At 33.4% G+C, this 21,037-nt stretch overlaps 1 protein-coding gene across 3 annotated transcripts in view; it reads right to left on the bottom strand.

Annotated features, from left to right (window-relative positions):
• The window catches only part of ANKHD1 (ankyrin repeat and KH domain containing 1), a 107,219-nt gene that overhangs the window by 15,923 nt on the left and 70,259 nt on the right, over positions 1-21,037 (bottom strand). For all 3 annotated transcript variants that reach the window (XM_020880634.2, XM_020880637.2, XM_020880636.2), the window contains 9 exons: positions 12,882-13,640; positions 6,898-7,043; positions 6,620-6,731; positions 5,989-6,134; positions 5,346-5,488; positions 4,695-4,908; positions 3,677-3,852; positions 3,298-3,460; positions 187-282 (listed from right to left, as the gene is read on the bottom strand). In XM_020880634.2, the coding sequence (XP_020736293.1) occupies positions 187-282; positions 3,298-3,460; positions 3,677-3,852; positions 4,695-4,908; positions 5,346-5,488; positions 5,989-6,134; positions 6,620-6,731; positions 6,898-7,043; positions 12,882-13,640 (1,955 nt within the window). The remainder of the gene's footprint in view (positions 1-186; positions 283-3,297; positions 3,461-3,676; positions 3,853-4,694; positions 4,909-5,345; positions 5,489-5,988; positions 6,135-6,619; positions 6,732-6,897; positions 7,044-12,881; positions 13,641-21,037) is intronic.

Here is a 21,037-nt window from a genome sequence, read left to right as displayed (position 1 = left end):
TTAGGAAGAAAATCTCAAAATAATTTATAAATTATACTCATTCTTCATTTGCAAATGGAGAAACTAATCATTGAAAAATCAGGTTATCTGTCTTATAAAGGATGAAAAGAACAGGCTGTTAACATATACTTTGGTATATAATTCCATAAAGAATAAAAATGTGCTTCAACAGCATATTAAACCTACCTTATCAGTGATTGTTGCTATGTATCTCATGCATTCTATATCAGAAGGGAACTGATTGACTTCCTTAACCAAATACTGAACAACTTTTACATGACCCTGTAAAAAGTACAAAAAGAAGTACACAAAAGAAACCAATGAAAGCTGGCACATATCCTCAAAAACTTAAGAGTAAAAGGTATAGTAACACTTCAGAATTTACTAAACTTAACAATTGAAACTATGAAAATATGAACAGAAAGAGGTAAGTACAACATGCTGGGAAATACATGGAAGACCAAATGATATTTCTCTTGAATTTAATTTGCTCACATCCCACTGAAAATAGAAATACTTCTGAACAGAAATAGAAATAAATCTATTAATAAAATAAAAACTGGTGATGTGAAATCTCTCTCATTATAAAAGGGAAATCAAATCTAAAAGAGGATGTTCTAAATTCCAAAGCATTATTTTGCCCCTTTTTGCCTTTTCTTACTGTTCATGGGGTTCTCACTGCAAGGATAGTGGAGTGGTTTGCCATTCCCTCCTCCAGTCAGAACAACAGTTAGAACCTTACATGGAACTGGTAATTTTGACTGGTTCAAAATTGGAAAGGAGTACATCCAGGCTGTATATTGTCACCCTGTTTATTTAACTTATATGCAGAGCACATCATGCGAAATGCCAGGCTGGATGAATCACAAGCTGGAATCAAGATTGCCAGGAGAAACATCAACAACCTCAGATATGCAGATGATACCACTCTAATGGCAGAAAGTGAAGAGGAACTAAAGAGTTTCTTGATGAGGGTGAAAGAGGAGAGTGAAAAAGCTGGCTTAAAACTTAACATTCAAAAAACCAAGATCATGGTATCTGGTATCACTGTGGACGGTGACTGTAGCCATGAAATTAAAAGAAGCATGCTCCTTGGAAGGAAAGCTATGACACACCTACACAGTGCATTAAAAAGCAAAGACTTCACTTTGCTGACAAAGGTCCATCTAGTCAAAGCTATGGTTTTTCCAGTAGTCATGTACGGATGTGAGAGTTAAACCATAAAGAAGGCTGAGTGCAGAAGAACTCATGCTTTCGAGCTGTGGTGCTGGAGAAGTCTCTTGAGAGTCCCTTGGATTGCAAGGAGACCAAACCAGTAAATCCTAAAGGAAATTAACCCTGAAAAGTCATTGGGAAAGGCCCTGATGCTGGGAAAGACTGAATGCAAAAGGAGACGGGGGTGGCATAGGCTGAGATGGTTAGATAGCATCACAGATTCAATGGACATGAATTAGAGCAAACTCCAGGTGATAGTGAATGACAGAGAAGCCTGGTGTGCTGCAGTCCATGGGGTTGCAGAGAGTCAGACATGACTTAGTGACTGAACTACAACAACAACTTTGGCTCTATCTTACTAAACTAAACAAGGTGGACTGTCATATTTATTTGAGTCCTATGACTTGAATCTAGGTGAAACATTTTCTAGATGGTATTATAAGAGGCTTGATGATCTGTAATCATTAAAAGTACATCTATTTTAACAATGAAACTTGCATAGTTTCCCCTAATATTAAGGTTCTAAAACATCTTCAAGAAGTAATCTGATGGGAAAAATTCCCTGGTGGTCTAGTAGTTAAGGTTCTGTGCTTCCAGTGCGTGTGGCACGGGTTTGATCCTTGGTGGGATAACTATAAATAAAATCTTGCATATGCCATGGTGTAGCCAAAAAATAAACAAAAAAAAAAAGAATTAGTCTGATGGTGGCAAAAGCCAGAAAAGTGGTTGCCTCTGGGGCAGGGAATTAACTGAGAATGGGCATGATTAAAGTTTCTAGGATTATGGAAGTAGTTTCTATCTTTATGGGATGTGGGTTATATAGGTATATACATTTATTAAAACTCATTAAACTATGCATCTTAGATTTGTGCACTTTTAATATATATAAATTATATCTCAATTTAAAGAAAAAAAATTGGAAAAAATATTTAAGATTTTTTAAAAGACAGGTAACTTACACTGCTCTCATTCAATAGCTATTTACTGACCATCTAGTGTGTGTGAGGCACTGTGCTGAACAACTAGGTATAAATAGTGGTGAAAAAGACAATCATGAATCTTCACTTTCATAGATCTTCCAGTCTAATTAGGGAGTGAAAGTGAAAGTCACTCAATCATGTCCAACTCTTCGCGACTCCATGGACTGTAGCCTGCCAGGTCCCTCTGTCCATGGAATTCTCCAGGCCAAGAATACTGGAGTGGGTTGCCATTTCCTCCTTCAGGGGATCTTCCTGACCCAGGGATCGAACCCAGTTCTGGGGAAGATTCTTTACTGTCCAAGCCACCAGGGAAGCCCCTAATTGGGGAAAGGAGCATTAAAAAACTAACACATGTTTGCATGTACAATTACAAAATGAGATAAGGAAAATAATGGTGAACTATAAAAGAGAACAAGAGAAACTTTTCAGATTGCAAGTTAGGAAAGGACTTTCTGAGAAATGATATTAAAGGAGTAGACATTAAAGAATGAGGAGAAGTGAGCCAGGTGAAAAGCAAGTGAAAGAATATTTCAGGAAAAGAAAACCAGTGAGCAAAGGGCCTCAGGAAGTTAAAAATTTAGTGAATTCTAGGCCAGTGGCTGAAGTGTAGTAAGCAAAGGGGCAAAGGGGAAGGGCAGTAGAAATGATTGGTCTGAGGCTGGCATGAGCCATATCATACAGGGCCTTGTAAGCCATGTTAAGTAGTTTATAGTCTATCACAATTTTAATGAGAAAGCTTTGTAATATAGAGCAGAGAAGTGAACCTTAATATATATACGAGGTATAATAAATTTTTATGAGAGTCTACTTGCTTTTGTTCCTCTTAAACATCTATCTACTTGTAATATCTGCCCCGAAATCTCATGTTTTATGTACAAAAATACAACAAAACTCTTCAAGATACGAAGTTATTTAACAGCAAAGTTGCTTATAGGGAACTACTATACAGCTCTTAGATTTGGCCACAAAGATAGTACAACATAGCAGAGGTGTGTATAAAGAAACAGTGTCAATTCCTCAAGACCAATCTTTCTCCTATGACTTCAACTTAAAATTCAGTAGTTTTAAACAAATTCTGTCATTTTTGTCCACATCGAGTTACCTTGCGAAATGCTGACATAAGAGGTGTGATTTTCCGGTTATCAGCTCCATCCACATCAGCACCTGATCGCACTAGCAATTGCACCACTTCAAAATGACCACCATTGGATGCCAACCAAAGTGGTGTGTTTCCCTTCTTGTTGCGAACATCAATATGGGCTCCCCTGTACAAATCAAAGAATGTTAGTATAGCTTGCTTCCTATGAGAAGGGGCTAACTTTTCCTTTCTTTCTCTAATTTATCTTTTTTCTTTTATAAAGTTCAAACAAATACTCTGTTCTTTTAAATGTCAAATAAAGTAAAACAATTTTATTAACTGTAAAGGCTCTGAAAAGTGAAAGGGATCATAGGAAATTTTTACAAATATAAAATTTACCTACCTATTAATCAGGAGCTCACAGAATTTGTAGTGACCTTTGTCCGCTGCTATTGTTAAAGCAGTGTCTCTTGAGGAAGGCACAGGAGGGGCATTGACATCTGCTCCTTTATCTAGGAGAACTCTTCCAACCTCTGCATATCCTCCAGAAGCAGCTTCCATCAAGGGGGTAAGACCAGTCTGTTTAAACCAAAAAATTATGTGGGTAAATTATACTGATTTCTTTAAAGGACTGAAAAATGACTTGTAAGTGGATTCTATTTCTGATTTTCTCTCCCAAGAGAGCTAAGCAAAATTCACTCTTAAGCTCTACTAAAATAGCAAGGGAAAATTGTTAGATTCAGTTAAGACATGCTAGACTAAATTAACTTATCTACCTTATGGTAATAAAAAACAGTTCATAACATCTCTGTTGTTATAAATCTACATGAGACAGTAACTGTCTCTTTTAAGAAATAAAAAAGTGATAATCAGGGAAAAAAATAAGAGACTTTCATTCAGACATTTTCAATCTGAAATGACTACTAGATTGACCATTGTCTGGTTATAAAGAATTATACATGAGCTACGTGTTTCGGGGGCTCTAAGTACCTAGTAGTTCTAAGAAGAGAAATTATAAACACTGAAATACTAACTCCTACTTTCTAAATGCTACACTGTCATGAAATTGTCATAATCTGTTACAATCAGATTATAGATGCCTCAATTTCAGTTCCCTCAGTTTTATAATTTATAAAGTAATTTTTGATTAATTTTTGATTGAGATTTTTACCAATGGTTAAAGCACATGTCTCATTAAAGGAGATCTTAGCTGTCTTTAATAAAGTTATGAACGGTGACAGTGTGTCACCGACCACTGGATGGCACTATTCTACAATCCTGCACTGGGGCAGGAATTTCCTAATTTTAGCTTAGGAAAATTTAAAATAGCACATTCAATTTGAGTGTGCTATGCCATGTTATATTATGCTCTTTCTATTAGAAATATGTCTGAAGTAGTTGATAAGTTATAAAATGCTTACCTTTGCCCTATGTTCAACATTGGCTTTTCGATCCAGAAGCAAGCTCACTACTTCTGCTCGGCCTTGGAAACAAGCCAAGGTGAGAGCTGTGTTCCGATTGGTCTCTATTTGGGCATTAATATCTGAACCCATGTCAAGCAGCAGTTTCACTGCAGGAACATGTCCATTCATTGCAGCCAACATCAGGGGAGAAATACCTAGTTTACTCCCAGTCCTAAGGGGGGAAATGTGCTCAGAAAATTAAAATAATATGTTGCCTTTTGTTTTTTTAAAAGCAGAGAGAACATAAAAAATGAAAAAGTTTCAGTGAAAAGAAAGCTTTCTACCACCAAAGAATAGATTTTGTTTAGTCTCATAATTAGAAAATCTCATAATTAAGAAAAATCTCACAATTAAAAACACAACCCCTGTTCAGAGACTATAAATTTCTAACTATATATATAACAAAGAGTTTTCTGAAATGAAACCTCTTTGAAAACAGCCATGTTAGCTGAAATAAGCTCTGATTACCACAGGAATAATTGTTGGCCTTGCAACTTTAGTATTATCTTGCTTAAAACTGGTATCTGTCTAAATATTTAGGAGAAAACGCTTAACTCCAAGGTCATAATTTATTAATCATGAATAATAAAATGAACAGGTGATAGATACCTTGAATTAATTTCTGCCCCAGCATTAAGCAGAATCTTAATGATATTAACATATCCTCCAGATGCAGCTAGACTCAGTGGTGTATAATCAGATACATTCCTATGTTCTTTATTTGCACCCCGAGCCAGCAGCAAGTCTACCACCTACAAAGTAAAACAGGAACAGAGAAATCTAGTTTACACCAAGGGTTCATCTTATAATGAAAGAAGCACAAAGAAATGGGATCTTTAAGTTCTCTAAATATCTATCATTTTAATCAGATACTAAATATTCAAATACCAGTACTAGATAAATGAATTCAATTTTTATCAAGGAATTCAGACCTATGAAATCCTAATTATACTGAAATAACAAGTTGTTACTCTTTCACTTCCTCAATTATTAAGCGACAAATTTACATTTCATGTGTCAGGATTTTGCTCCATTCAGACTCAGCAAATGTAAGCATACAGAGAAATTCTATTTTGCCTAAAAAGGCATAAAATAGATTCTTTAAAAGGACATTTACTATTCTCATTAAATTTAATATAAAGAACATTTCAAAACACATGCAAGTTTTATTCATTGTAGCTAAACTACTAAGCACATGCATATTTAAAATACAAATAAAATGTTTACAAAATGAAAATAAACATCAGCATACTTCCTGACGTCCACCAGAACATGCTAATGAAAGAGGAGTATCCTTAGTTCGTTCCGATTGGGCTTCTATGTCTCCACCTTTATCCAAAAGGATTTCAACAACTCCAACATGTCCTGCTGTTGCTGCCAGGATCAGTGGTGTGAAACCTAAATCAGAAAAAAAAATCTCAGTCAAATTTGTGTTTTTTACTTATTAATCCACTGTTTTTTAATTCTTTATTGTTTTAGGAGGAAGAAGTCTTTAGGACAGACACTTAAAATCATAAAACTCCTTTAAAAACTCCTTTAAACCCTAATTTGTTACTGACAAAATCGCATAAATACTTGATAAAAAGAAAATGCTAAGTCAAAGAAAACTATTCAAGTTTATACTCATAATAAACTTTGATACCTTTGTTTGCTCTACTTTTGGACCAAGGAAAAAGCAAACACAACTTGCTGTACTTCCCTGGATGATCTATAATTTTTGAATTTCTGAATAATAATTTGGCTCTGTAGATGAACAAATCTGTATATACTTAATTGAAATATGCTAACCCATCTTTTCACTGAATAGTCCAGGAACTACTTACCCATAGTGAAAAAAAAAATTGTTTTCTGACACTCAAGACTTTATTTCTAACACTTCTTACCTTTTTTGTCTCTGTGTTCAATTTTAGCATCTCGTGCTATGAGTACAGATACAAGCTCTTCATGGCCACCCGCACAAGCTAGGGTTAATGCGGTGTCATGATTGCTCTCAGTCTAGGAAAAGGAAACAAAAAAAGGTAAACTTTTTTTGTTTACGGTGGTGTTATTGACTGAAGAGCCAATAATGTTAATTTCCACAATTAATGTACAATGAATTTTTTCCTTTCCAAAGATAATTGGAATGTGCATAAAATAAATATAAATAAAGCAGTCTACTTACATGTGCATCAATGTCAACTGAAGGATACACAGGGGGTATAGACTGGGAAGCCACATTGCTTGGAGAATGAGAACAGGATTCAGGTGTAAGACATTCTGTGTTTTGAGAAGAGCTGTTCGAGCCAGTGGGCACTCTGCTACTCACAGCTGAAAAACAATATTCATATTGCTGAATTCTACTTAAAAGAATAAAGTCATTTTTATACAGAAAAACACAGAAAACAGAAAATTTAATAGCAGTAATACAATGTAGTAGTTAAATCACAAGCTTTGGAGTCAGATGGACATATGTTTGAATCCCAGTTCTACCAATGACTTTCTGATCTTGGGCAAGTAATTTAAACTCTCAGAACCTCAATTTCCTCATGTGTAAAATGAGATGATTAGTACCTCCATTGTAAGGTTGTTGGGAATTGAATACTGAGCATGGTACCTGGCATTTAGTGAATACAGAAGAAACAGCAGCTTTTTACAGTGTCAATAGGAAGAAAATAGTTTCCAATTTAAAAAAAAGGAATTGTAAATCTTAGTTTGTAAAAGGCAGTTAGATACAAATATCCTGAAAATAATGCAAATTTTAAAACAAGAAGAAAAATAGAAAGAAGATGTAGAAGAAGGGAAAGAACAAGTTAGAGTATCTCTCTCATAAATAGCAGAGAGTATGTATTTTTAAAATTCAATATTTACTCTGAAAATTTGCTAAAATGAATCAGTGTCTGAAAACCAAACTGCTTTAAAAATGAACACTGGAATTTTTATTTGGGACCTCAAAAATCTAGTGTCTGAAACTGAATTAAATGAAATTATATCTTTGTGGCTCTGCATATTTCTTCTCTTTCATAAAAGACAAGAGTTTGCCCCATGGAGGGGGAAACAGGACCCATCTCAGAGGGATGTTGTGAACTGTCTGTGAGATAATATATAAAAAGCATTTAACACAGTGTTTGGTATGGTAAGTGCCCAATATATGTAATTATCAGATATTTTATAGGACTTCAGTACTATCAATCACTGCACTGAAAAATAAAACATTACAATCACTCAAGAAAGAAAAAACTCAGAAAAAATATATAATCAATAATATAGAAAAAGACAACAAAGTTTTAGTGATGGCAATTAACTTCCTCTTACCCATGCTAAAAGTCAATCAAAAACACATAAGTCATAAAGGAAAATGTTAAGCATTTCAATGGTTGGAGAATGTTTTCTCTCTAGAATTTTAATATGGCTGAATCCCAATCAAGGATACTTATGACCACAACAAGTATGAAAGATTAAGTGTAGTATGCTACCTCTTTATAAATAATAGCAAATTTTAAGGATGTTTCTACAGGAGCTGTCCCTCCCTCCTCCCAACCAATATATATAAAATCATCTTGTTCATATGACTTTCTGCAGCTTCCATTAGCACATAAATATACACAAATAGTTAGCCATATGGTTATAAATAAAAATGATTATAAACATTTGTTTTGCCTTACAAGAATGTGCATGATGAAAACAAAGTTTTAAAAATCTGTCACTGAATGAATTAAAAGCATAGTATTTTGCTGCCCCCCTCAAAACAGCTGATAAGATTGGAAAAAAGTTCCAGAAACAAGACACTAAACTTTGATATATAGCACTTTTTTAACAGTAAGATTTTAACAACAGTCTCATACTCATTAACATATATTTACTAAAGAATTACTTTTCTATCGTTGTTAAATTTGTTTATTCATGCTATCTCTTTTTGTGATTATGAAAAACAGATATTAAAAAAAATTTAAATAGTTGACTGGAGTGCTATGTCAGAATGTGATGGTATAAGACTTTTTTTTACAGAGTTGGTTTTTAAAAAATACTTTAGTGCATTTAACAGCTCTATTACCAAAAAAGTGTTGCTACGTTGATTGTGCATTTTGGTACAACGGTATCCTAGAAACATTTTTTCCTCCTGTAATAATGACAATCAGAAACATTCCACAGAAGTGACTTTAAAAGGATTAATTACCTATGAAAAGTTCTACAGATAAAACTAGAAAATAGCAAAGATTTTAAAAGTATATGTGGAATAAAGGATTTATTAAGATAAAATTATACCAGGACTATGACAATTTCAAAAATCCTAAAATGCTTCCTACGTCTTAACAAAATGTCTCTGAAAATGACCAAAACAGATCATTATCATGAAAGTCACTACATAATTCAAATTAAATTTATGTACTATCCTAAAATGGGGTGATATTTTACTTAATTCTTTATAAAATTTAAGACAGTTTTGTAGGCAATATGGAAGATAGTAATGCTGCAAGTTCTTAAGACATTAAATCACTGTAATCCAATTTAGGTAACAGTAACTGTATTAAATATTTCCATATAAATAACAATCTATAAATACAATATTAACATCTACTAAAAGAAATTATTAAAGATATTTTATTGTAAATTCCCTCAAAGATAATTTTCAAGTCCTTTATTCTAAAACCTAAATTGACTATCACCAGATTGCATAAAGCAAGATACTTTTGAATTGTAATGTGTTGAGAGCCTATTAAGATGCCAACAACATTAACAATGTTCTAAAGTCACAAAACTGTATTAAACCATATACACAAATCATATCTTAATATAAAAATAATAAGGGAAATTGTTATTTGATAAAACTTAGAATTCGAATAAAATAATATCTTAAATATAAACTCAGAACTTCCAGTTGAATCAAATGGATGCCTACTGTATCTACGGTTCTTAAACCTGGCTGAATTTTTGAATCTTAACATTTAGCTAGCAACTTAATTTCCATTAGCCTCAGTTTTCAACAGAAAAATAGATGGGAGATGGACTTATTTTCTAGTATTACTAAATAGCTCGTGAAATTACATATATAAAAGCATTTAGCACTGAGCTTGGTAAATGGCAAGCACTCAATAAATGTAAATAAAGTGGTATTAATTTTTTTTAACTAAGGAACTTTATATATTAAGAATGAAAATTTTGCTAGATGTTTCTAGAACTGCTCAATGGTCAAAGCTATTTTGAATTTCTTAAAATTGCTGTTTATTTTCAGACCTTTATTCTAGACATTTGAACTGAGAATCACTTGCTATTATGATAACTTCAAAAGCCCAGCACTTACTTTCAGAAGAAATGGACCTGAAGAACCATGTTTCCAATCCGAAAGTATACATATATTCTGTTTGGGACTATATCAAGTATGATACATCTAAGACTATATACTAAACTGCTGTCAGTCAACTACTGAAGTTATAACATTAAGAAATTATATATCTAACTAACTTGCTTTCATGACAAGTATTTTGAGATAGAACAGCAGTTAAAAAAAAAAAAAAAATCCTGGAACTTCCCCAGTGGTCCAGTGGTTAATTAAGATTCTGCCTTCCAATGCTGGGAGTGAGGGTTCAATCCTTGGTCAGGGAACTAAGGTCCCACATGCCTGGCGTGCTGGGAAAATTTAAAAAAACAAAAACAAAACCCTCCTAGAGTAAGATTTACTGCTATTATCTAAAGTAAAACTGTAAGATGTATTCTCTTTTATTAATAAGGCATGATATCATATAAAGGCATGATAACTAGATTTGATATAGGTAAAATTAATTACATCTTTGGCCTAACCTATAATTTTACTGACATATTAACATATCGTATAATCAGGGAACTAGGTATTTACCTAATTCATCCTTATTTAATTTTTTTCACCTTCAATTAAGAAATTAAGAGAAATTCAGACTTAATAAAATAACATTTTAAATTTTGAGGCAAGTCATCCTTTTTGCTATATATTTTAAAATATAAGCTTCAACAAAATGAAAAGTTTTTAAATAAAGATAATTTTTAGGGAATTCCCTGGCAATCCTGGAGAATTCCCTGGACAGAAGAGCCTGGCAGGCTACAGTCCATGGGGTTGCAACAAGTTGGACATGACTGAGCAATCAACACTTCACTTCACTGGCAATCTAGTGGTTAGGACTCGGCACTTTCACTGCTGGGTACCAGGGTTTGTTTGATCCCTGTTCAGGGAACTAAGATCCCACAAGCTATGCCACATATAATTTTTAATGTATTGACAGATTTATATTTTAAAGCTTATTAACAAAAGAATATTGTACAATATGGTGGGCCAACGGTGTCACGAGACATTAATGTCTAAAAGAAAGTAAATTTTATTCATTTAGATTAATGTTAAATATAATTAAAAGATGTTTTCTAAACTGAGTTTTTGAAGTTTCATGTGAACTTTATAAAAGGTCACTTCAATTTAACAAATACTTCAGTGGAATAAACAATATTTGACCTCCTCTACAAAAAATAGCCTTAAATACTACCATAAAGTTAACACCTACAAGTACCCTTTAGAGATGTTTCCTCCATTCTTTAAAAATAAAAAGGACAGGTCCTAAGTTCCAACAAACTAAACTGATCAATAATGCGGATTTCATAACAGCAAATGGAGTACTTAATTAGGAACATTATAATGATATTTATAGAACCCTAAGTCTTAAATATGTTCCTTCCAGGTCATGAGTTTCATTATTATTAATCCTAATCATACTTTACACTCCAATATCTGCTTTAAACAAATTAGAAATCAGAACCATAAATAACTATAAAGTTATTCAATATTTATAAAAACTTGCAATGCTAATAACACAAAGTTAATCTGAGTGAAGTGGTTGTGGGCTGAAGACATAAAAAATAAAATTAAAGAATAAAGAATCTAACTCCTTAAAACATTTCCTAGCATTTTAATTTTCTTTATGAAAACTAAGACATTCCTCCTCTGCACAGCAATACCTACTACATATCAGAGGAGCCTCAAAGGCACTCTTACAATAAACACTGGAAGTCATACACATGCCCAATAAAATTCCTGGATTAAGTAATTTTATTCCACATTTAAAAGATTCAGTAAAGTTTAGGAAGACTAAAGGCTCACAGAAGAAGAAAGGAAACTGGGAAAGCATAACTGGGATGAGAGAAGGGGAGGAGAATATGACAAGAAGAAACAGACAACAGTAAAGAAAAAAAAATGTTGCAATCAAGAGACAGAGGACTGGCCTGCCTTTGAATATCACTCCAGCTACATCTTAGTTCTTGGTCTTCATCCACTGTCAACAGCCATTCTGGCTGCATTTCTGAACTGCGCTCTCATGGAGGTGATACATTCACCAGCCATCTTTAGGAAGGTAAATGATTAATTGCACTGTTTTCCCACTGCTGCAAGGACAATGAAAGGGAAAGTAAACTTGTGCACCTCATTTCATATCTAGTTGTAATTTTCCACACAACAATAAACAGAAACATATACTTTAAATTTATAAGGCTGGTCTCTTTTTTGCTTTGGTGATTACCCCTGTGTGTGTTTGAGTGTGTGTTGGATGTCTGTGTGCTTTCATCAAGACAGTTACTACAAAAAGCCCAACCTCCAAATCACTATCAAATGGACAATACTTTCAATGTATATTAAATCTTCTAATCACACATATTTTAACAATATGGAATGCTTACAGTTTTTTTCTGAATATCCCTTTAAATTAGAATGTTTAAACTGATCTAATAAAATCATGAAGAAAAAGCAAAGTGATTTAGAGTTCTGATTTTCCAAATATGAAAATCACCAATAGGAAAATTAAATGTCTAATCTTATATGATTATCTCTAAAGCCTGCAAAGAAATTCTACTTTGAGATCTCCTACCCAAGATATGAGACAGGGTGATTTTGATACCAAAGGTCTAAAATAAAGGATCATGACAACTTTATTTCTTTGCTTTTGCAAATAACGAAAAAGAAGAGGGAAAGCACACTTTTGTGTTTTAATGCTGTTGAGTTTAGTTAAAGTCACTTCCAAAACACCTCAAGAAATGATTTTAAAAACATAGTTCTAAAAAAGGAAAAATACCAAGTTGGTGTTTTTGGAAAGTTGTGTAAAGAAGTTGAGCACAAAAATTAAAGAGAAATTATTATAGGTATATTTCTTAACCCACCTGCTATCAGGTCATCAAGAGTGTCGGTAAGCGTCTGGGCTGGAGTTGCAACCATTAGTCCATCTGGTTCTTGCACTAACAGCCCCTGATCATGTCCAGTTATAGCAATCTGAGGCTGTCCTATAATCTGATGATTACCTGATACTTTCTGAAGTTCAAGAGAATTTGTCCCATTAGAACCTAATTCACTGGAAAAGTTACACTGTGGAGATGATAAAGGCTGGACTGGGACAAAATCAATTTGTTCTGCCGATGGTGGAGACTGTTGCTCATCATCAACATCATTATCTTTAAATAAGATTGTGTCAACCTGATGTAACTCTGAAAAATGATCCTCTGGGAGACTACCATCTCCTTCCCCTTCTGGGAAGACTCCTCTATGAGAGCACTGCTGGTGTAGAGATACTGTGTCTTTCTGACCTTTGGTTTCCAGATATTCTTTGGTAAATTGCTGCTGTGTTTTCATCTGCAACTGCCTTTCCACTTTCTGCAGTTCTTTCAGTATTTTCTTCTTCTTCTGGACTTGCTCTTCTCTGTTCTTTTTAAGTTCTTCTATCTTATCTTTGTTCAGAGGTTCACCTTGAATTAACTCCAATGATTTAAGCTGTGCTTTTTCAATAGCACTAATTCTTTGTCCCAGTTCATTCAGTTTTCCTTCAGTCTCCTCTACTATGCACTCCAAAGGCTGGTATGGGTGAAAAGGTGGCAGTACGTCCTGATCTGCTACCTGCAGGGAACTGGACTTCTGCTTGGATGTACCTAAGCACATGAAAAATGTTTGAAAATGTGCCATGCTAAAAAAAAAAAAAAAAAAAAAAAAAAAGAAGAAGAAGAAAGAAAGAAAGAAAGAAAGAAAAAAAAAAAAACCCAGCCCTCCCCCCACCCCACCCCCCAGCATCCTCCCTCCCAAAACCCATATAACTAATGCTGTAGAATGAATGCTCAAAGATTCATACCAGTTGTAGCTAACGACCAAACTCTTCGATTTTACATAGCACAAACAGGGATGTTGCCAATCAAAAAAATGTGACTTTTTTAAATTTAAAAAATGCAATATTTAGGATTGGATGATTTTGGAAAATAAGACAGGGGTAGGGAGAAAAGGAAAATCAAAGAGGAAAATTCTGCTTATTAAATTGGACTTTCTAGAGAACATAAAATCTAAAGCAGAACCAAAATAATGTTGAGGGTATCATAAATGTTAGCTTAACTGCCCAATTTTTCTTTTTACAATATTAACTGTGTAAGTACAGATTACTGTAAGAAATTATAATTTGTAGATCAAAGTGGGGAAAAGTGTTTTTCAAATTACCAAAATGTTTATTATTTTAAAATATAGGTTGAAATTATTCTTAAGCTATAACTTTCTAAATTGTTCATTAATTAAGTCAAACACTTCCATAAGTGTTTAAGTTCACTACCTGAACACCCTATTAAACTTATATTACAAAGGACAATTATTCTGAGTTTAAGTAAACACTTCACATAAAAATCTATGAGAGAAACAATGAACATTACCTGGGAGAAAATCAGACTTCCCATACAGGAGTACTCATATTGGCAGTGTACATTAAAAATGAAATAATTATACATTTACGTCAAGGTTTTCAGTTACACTTAAATTTACTCCCCAAAGGCAAAATAATTATCAATATCAATAATTCTAACATCTGGACATAAAATGGAAGAAATATTTAATAACCACTTTGAGGCCAGTTTAAGGTTTAATCTTGTTTAGGAAGAACTGGGGTTATTCTACAGTAAAAAGGAACAAACTACTGATATATCCTACAACATGGATGAACCTTGAAAACATGCTACGTGAAGAGTCCAGGCACAAAAGAACATATGTTGTACAATCTCATTTATATCAGATCTATAGAGAAAAGGCAAATCTAGAGAGACAGGTAAGGAAAATAGCGGTTGCCTGGATTATAGTGGTGAGAATGCAGGCTGATCACAAAGAAGCATGAGAGATTTTGGAGTGATGGATCCAAAATCAGATGGAGGTGATGATCACACAATTCTGTAAATTTACTAAAAGTTATTGGATTGTACATTTAAATGAGTGAATTTTATGGTATGAAAATTAAGCAATATTAAAGTTGTTTTAAAAAAAACTAGGTGGAAAATAGTTGTCTATTCTCAAGGATTGTGGTCAATATATATGAATAACATATGTAACTTCAGAGTTTCAAAAACTAGCTCATCCAATGCATTCAAAATGATTCCTAGGTCCAAAGGAAAAAAAATAATCCTTTAGATGTTTAATTGCTCTGAACTGCCAGAGACTGACAAAACTACTGGACAAAAAAAATCAGATTTAACTGCTTCTTTGTTAGAAGAGGAGGACTCAAAACTGCAGGTAGCTCAAACAACTGCAACATGTTATTATCATAAAAAGCCTAACAGATTTGCCCCTAGATACTGTCTTTAACAAGGTCATACAACCAGTTCCAAAATCACTACGATAATTACCCACATTTAATTTTATATTTCTATCTGAGCAAAGTGGTGGGAAGAGACTTTATCCTTAAAGAGCAAAAGCTGTTAGCCTGTGAGATAATTTTATACCTATTTCCATAAGATTATATAGGAAACCATGGTTTGCTTTACTTGTTCAAAGTACCTCATGACGACAATTAATGGTAGGAAAAAGGAGTTTAACTGCCACAGAATCTGCAAGCTCAGCAAGGAAATTTTCAGTTGTGTAACAAATTCAATGACATCAGCAGAGTAAATTCTTAAGTTCAGCAAGCTCCTCCAACATTATTTTAAAACACCCTTGTATAGTTCCTACATAATTTATATTTAAGATTAAGAAAACTAGGTTAAGAGGTCAACACTAAGACTGGTAATTAATTATGACCACATTGGACATTCTCTGATTTAAAATCTTACATAAATAGTAAGATCCAAAATAAGACAAGAATTTTGAGAATAGTAACAGAAAGAAATGGCTCTAACTTGTTAACAAATAAAATACAAAGAGCAAAAGATTAAAAAGAGTAACTTATTTAACTGAAATTGAGACGAAAACCCCAAAATTTAGGCAGCAGGAAAAGCAGAGAATGGTGAAATAAATGCACAAAAGGCAGTTCTTCCCCAAATATCCAATGACTCAATATCAGTAACCATAGAAGTGTGCGATTGCCTAGATACACATCAAAGCACTAATAAAAGCTATAATATCATGAATAAGTCAAGTTGGTGAAAAATATTCCTAGAAGTTGAAGCAACTCCTTCAATTTGGGGGGAAAGGAGAGAATGTTAAACAAGTGTCCTTTTAGCAACAGTTTTCAGTATGTAGGAAAGTAGCAGCATAAGATGTCATTATATAAAAGAGCTCCTTCTTCCTCAAACATCTTGCACTGTCAGAGAAATAAATAAATCTATTCATTTGGTAGCACTGAGTGATATCATAAATTAATATTTAGGAACATAGGTGAAGTTACCATCTTATCTCTTTGGCGTGGTTTCTATTCTACTTCCTCAACTTTCACTTTTCCTCCATTAATTAAAAATGTTTCCAACAGGATAACTATGATACAGAGAGAGCTTGGAACGTGGCCTTTATTTTTTACTGGAAGTGAGAAAATGAGATGGATATATACTTGTCAAATATTTAGTTTACTATAGAAATGAATTTAATTCTACTAATCATTTTTGGGTCTAAACAATTAGTCCACTGGGAAACAGAAAAATAATGGCCAAAGGAAAATAATGAATGACATACAACTGGACCAAGGTTAAGTCAGTGTCCAAAAATAGAGTATCTGTGTTATACGCCAACAGATTAAATCAACTGCTTTTACTATAAGCAGTTATATGTGAAAAGATATTAAATTTGGGCAAATGTAAATCCATACTGCCATGATTACTAATGGAAATCTACTAGAGAATATTATTAGTAAAACTTCCACAGGAATATTCAACCTCATTTACTGTACATATAATTTTTCTATATAATTTTTAACTGAGAACTTTTCATGTTACCTACTCCAATAAACAACTCAGGGATATAAAGAAGTATGTTAACCTAATGCTTACTTTTAATGTATAATTCTGTTTTCAATCTTTACCCTACAGTTTAGAATACTACTTCTTAAGTTCTTAAACATCCTCTTTAAATACAATGTTACTCTGCTTAAAAATTCTTAATAAATTTCTCTTGCCTTCAGAATAATCTATATTCTTATCCTGGCATTTATTAATTTATTCAACAAATATTTAACGGCTAGTACAAGCAAGCCACAGTGGACCATACAAAGACAAGCAACATAAACCCTGCCCTCAAAGAGCTTACAGTCTAAAAGGGGAGATAAAAACGTACAAATTGAAGCACTGGCAGGTATGGAAATGCAATGGGGTGTAAAATATAGTAAGCTAACAAATTGCTGGTGGGAGTGTAAACTGCTGTAGCATTCTAGAGAGTGAATTCATAGTACTTTGTCATAAAAACATTATGCATTTCTATGACAGGCAATTCTGCTCCTGAGTTTATCCCAAAGAAATTCTCACACAGAACCATAAGGGGACTGTACCAGAATTTTCACCATAGCATTGTCTGTGTTGGTAGGGAATGAGAGACAATCTGGGTACCCATCACTGAGAGAAAGGACAAGTGAAAAACAGGATATACAGGATAAACACAATGCTACAGGTAGAAACAATCCAGAGGTAGACATATGGATAGATCTTAAAAACAGTGTTGGGCTTCCCTGGTAGTCCAGTGTTTAAGAATCTGCCTTAAAGCAGGGGACATTAGTTCGATCCCTGGTCCAGGAAGATCTCACATGCTGTGGGGCAACCAAGTCCATGCACCACAACTACCAAGCCTACGTGTTACAACTACTGAAGTCTGCACACCTTGAGCCTGTGCTCCTCGATAAGAGAAGCCACCTCAATGAGAAGCCTGCACACTCTAAAAAAGGTCCAGTGCAGCAAAATATAAATAAATAAAAGATATTGAAAAAAATATTAAATGAAAAAAGTAAAAACCAAACAGGACATACAGCATAATATCACTTGTGTAGATTAAAATATACATAAAGAAGTGAACATCTTATAAGAACCTGTAAGAACAAAAAAATCTACAAATTAAACACATTAGAATGACTGCCTAAAGGGAAATACGTATGGGTATGGAGAGAGGGATAAAAAGGAATAAAGTGAAACAAGACAGGAACCATGATGACAAAGTCCAGGAATTAAGTATGATTAACCCAACCTTCCATACTTGAAGTTCAAAGGGGAAGTGAAGGTGCAGGAGTGACCACAGACAGAAGGAAGATCCAATAAAGTACCACAGGAATTCAGGGAAAAGAAATGACTCCTCAAGAGGGGTTGAGGTGCACACTAAAGAAGTATATTTTTTATCTTGATATCATTTTAATGTTTTGCAATAGATTAGTTAGTTCTAAGCTATACAACTGCATAGAATAATCAGACTCATAATTTAGGATCTCAGTAGAGTCAGTTACTACAAATAAATTACATGCAAGAAGTGGCTTCAGTCAACAAATTTCTTTACAAAATTAAATTTGGGTGGTGGTGGTCCCTAGGAAGCAATGTTCCCTGATGGTCCAGTGGTTAAGAATTTGCCTGTCAATGCAGGGAATATGGGTTGATTCCTATTTGGGGAACTAAGATCCCAATGCCACAGGGCAACTAAGCCTTGTGTATCACAAGAGAAGCCACTGCAATGAGAAGCCCGCACACTGCAACTAGAGAGCAGCCCCTATTCACCACAACTAAAGAAACCCATGTGCAGCAATGAAGACCCAGTGCTGCCAAAAATAAATAAATAAGCAAATAAATTTATTTAAAAATTAAATACGGAAAGACAAAGGTTTGATATTACTTATGTATCCTCTCCCAAGTGTACTCATAACTATAGATGATAAAGCAAAGCAAAGCAATGCTAGGAAACTGAGTATATCACTCTTACCCAGCTTCATTTTTTTTTTTTTTAATAAAGGTGTTTATGAGGCCTTTATCAATGTCAGCTAGGATCTCAAATCTTTGAGAACTAACAATGGACAACTGAAATTAGTTGCCTAAACCAGGAGACTATAGTCAAGATGGATGGAGCCTGGACGAATGGTGCACATGAAAGAAGAATGTTTGAGTAGAATATATAAAAAAACACCTGGGTAAGACTTCCAGGCATGAATCCATTTTAAAAGGATGCAAATAGGCATAAAAACTTGAGATAGGAATAAAATGTTATAAACTTGAAAAGATAATTGCTAAGAGGAAAAGAGTCCTAGAGAATAAGAATCCTCTCTCCAACCCTAGTTACATATGCAATGCAGATATCTATGGACTTAGAAAAAACAAAAAGGACCAAACAGCAAATTCATCACTCAAAGGAACTTCTCCAGAGACATAAGTGAGAAATTTTAGGCAGGAAAATTAAGAAGAAAATAATATATCTTTAATAATTTAAGATAGCTTTTTCTATCCACACAGGTGTACTTTTACATCATCAATTTATTTTTCCTAATTTATAGTCATATAATATTCTATGATGCACTCAAACACAATGCATTATTACACCTTCATCCTGCAAAAAAAATGTTGGGGTTGGCAATACCGCTTGGTATCTGGCAACAGCAAGTGCCAACTGTCTAGATACAAGTGTTAATTTTTTCCTTCCCTAATAATTTAGTAAAATGAAAGATTCTGTAAAAGGTATGTTCAGTTTAATACTATTCAGTAAATAATAAAACATCAAAGTGAAGAAAATAAGTAGATACTAAGTATAAGAAGATATTTCAGTAAGCAAAAATACGATTACTCACTTGAGTATCAACTTAAAAATCATGTCCCAAACATTTCAGTTGACTTACATAGTAGATCTAAATTAAAAATGTCTTACTTCCTTTCTGTACATACTGTGTCCTTCCTAGCTCATTTCTTGGTTATTCTGTGGCTCTGTGTCAATAAATACTTTTTCAATTATTTCTTACTTGGTACTGAATTTCCCTAGTCAAAGTTACTACAGTCCTCTATAGGATACAGTCAAACAAAAAAACAACAAAAACTGAGGCTTTTAGGTTGAAATACTTTACTAAAGTCTATTAGTTGGTTAGGATCCTCAGATTCTTAACAAGTACATGCTTAATTTGCTTTTTATTTCTTAAGACTAAAAATAGCAGTCTTCATTTTCTGAGTTAGAATAGCTTGGAAGCCAATGGAAAACTGCTAGAATTAGCTTAAGTCAGAGAGACTACAGGTTTTTTATTTTTGAAATTAACAGTTTAGAAATGAAGTAATCCTTGGTAAAGGCACTCAATACTCTAAATTACTAAAACTGACATTAATTTGAAAGAAGCTTCTGTTTGGTGTTGTACAGTCACTCCTTATCAACTTTACTTAAAGCTATATTTTTTAAAAAAGTTGTATTAAAGATACTAAAACATACTTACACACTTGATTATGATTTCAAACATCTACAACTTGTCATATAATGAATGAAATGTGCTTATAAGTTGGTTTTATCTGTAATAGTTTTTAATACTTTACATACTACCTATTTATTTCAGAGAGCTCAGATATGACAACCATACATGATTATCAAGTGTAGGTACTTTATATCTACAAATGAAAATATAGCAGAAAAACAACAGAGCTCATAAACTTGAGTCCTTTAAACAGTGTATTGTCCTCCTTAATATTCCACTTGACTGTTACTCATATACTTTTTAATAGTTGTTTGTCTATGTTCACATACTAACAGATGTTAATCCATTCAGTAAAATGGATTTCATGAAAGAAACTAAATATAATTCTTTAATTGACACTCACTGAATTGCATCAACAATAATAGGACTTGACTGACAGCAAACACATATTTTCATTCTTCATATTATAGTATTATTTAGCTAAAGCATTGTAAAATGAAAAATGAATGCCTGATAACATTTTTGCTACTTTAATATAATGAAGTACTTGGTATATGCTTATTTTTGGCAGTGCCAGATGAAAACTACACCTAGAAGTATGTTACCACTTTAATAAATCATTTTCCTAGTACTTCTGACTTTTCTATTTTAAATGGTATATAAGATGATTAGCATTTGTCAGAATTACCTACCTCAATTCTAGATATACAGTAACTGTGTACCATGAAAGTATCTTTATGAATTCAC

This window comes from Odocoileus virginianus, chromosome 3, assembly GCF_023699985.2.
Source record: "Odocoileus virginianus isolate 20LAN1187 ecotype Illinois chromosome 3, Ovbor_1.2, whole genome shotgun sequence".
NCBI lineage: Eukaryota > Metazoa > Chordata > Mammalia > Artiodactyla > Cervidae > Odocoileus > Odocoileus virginianus.
This window is presented reverse-complemented; position numbering and strand designations above follow the sequence as displayed.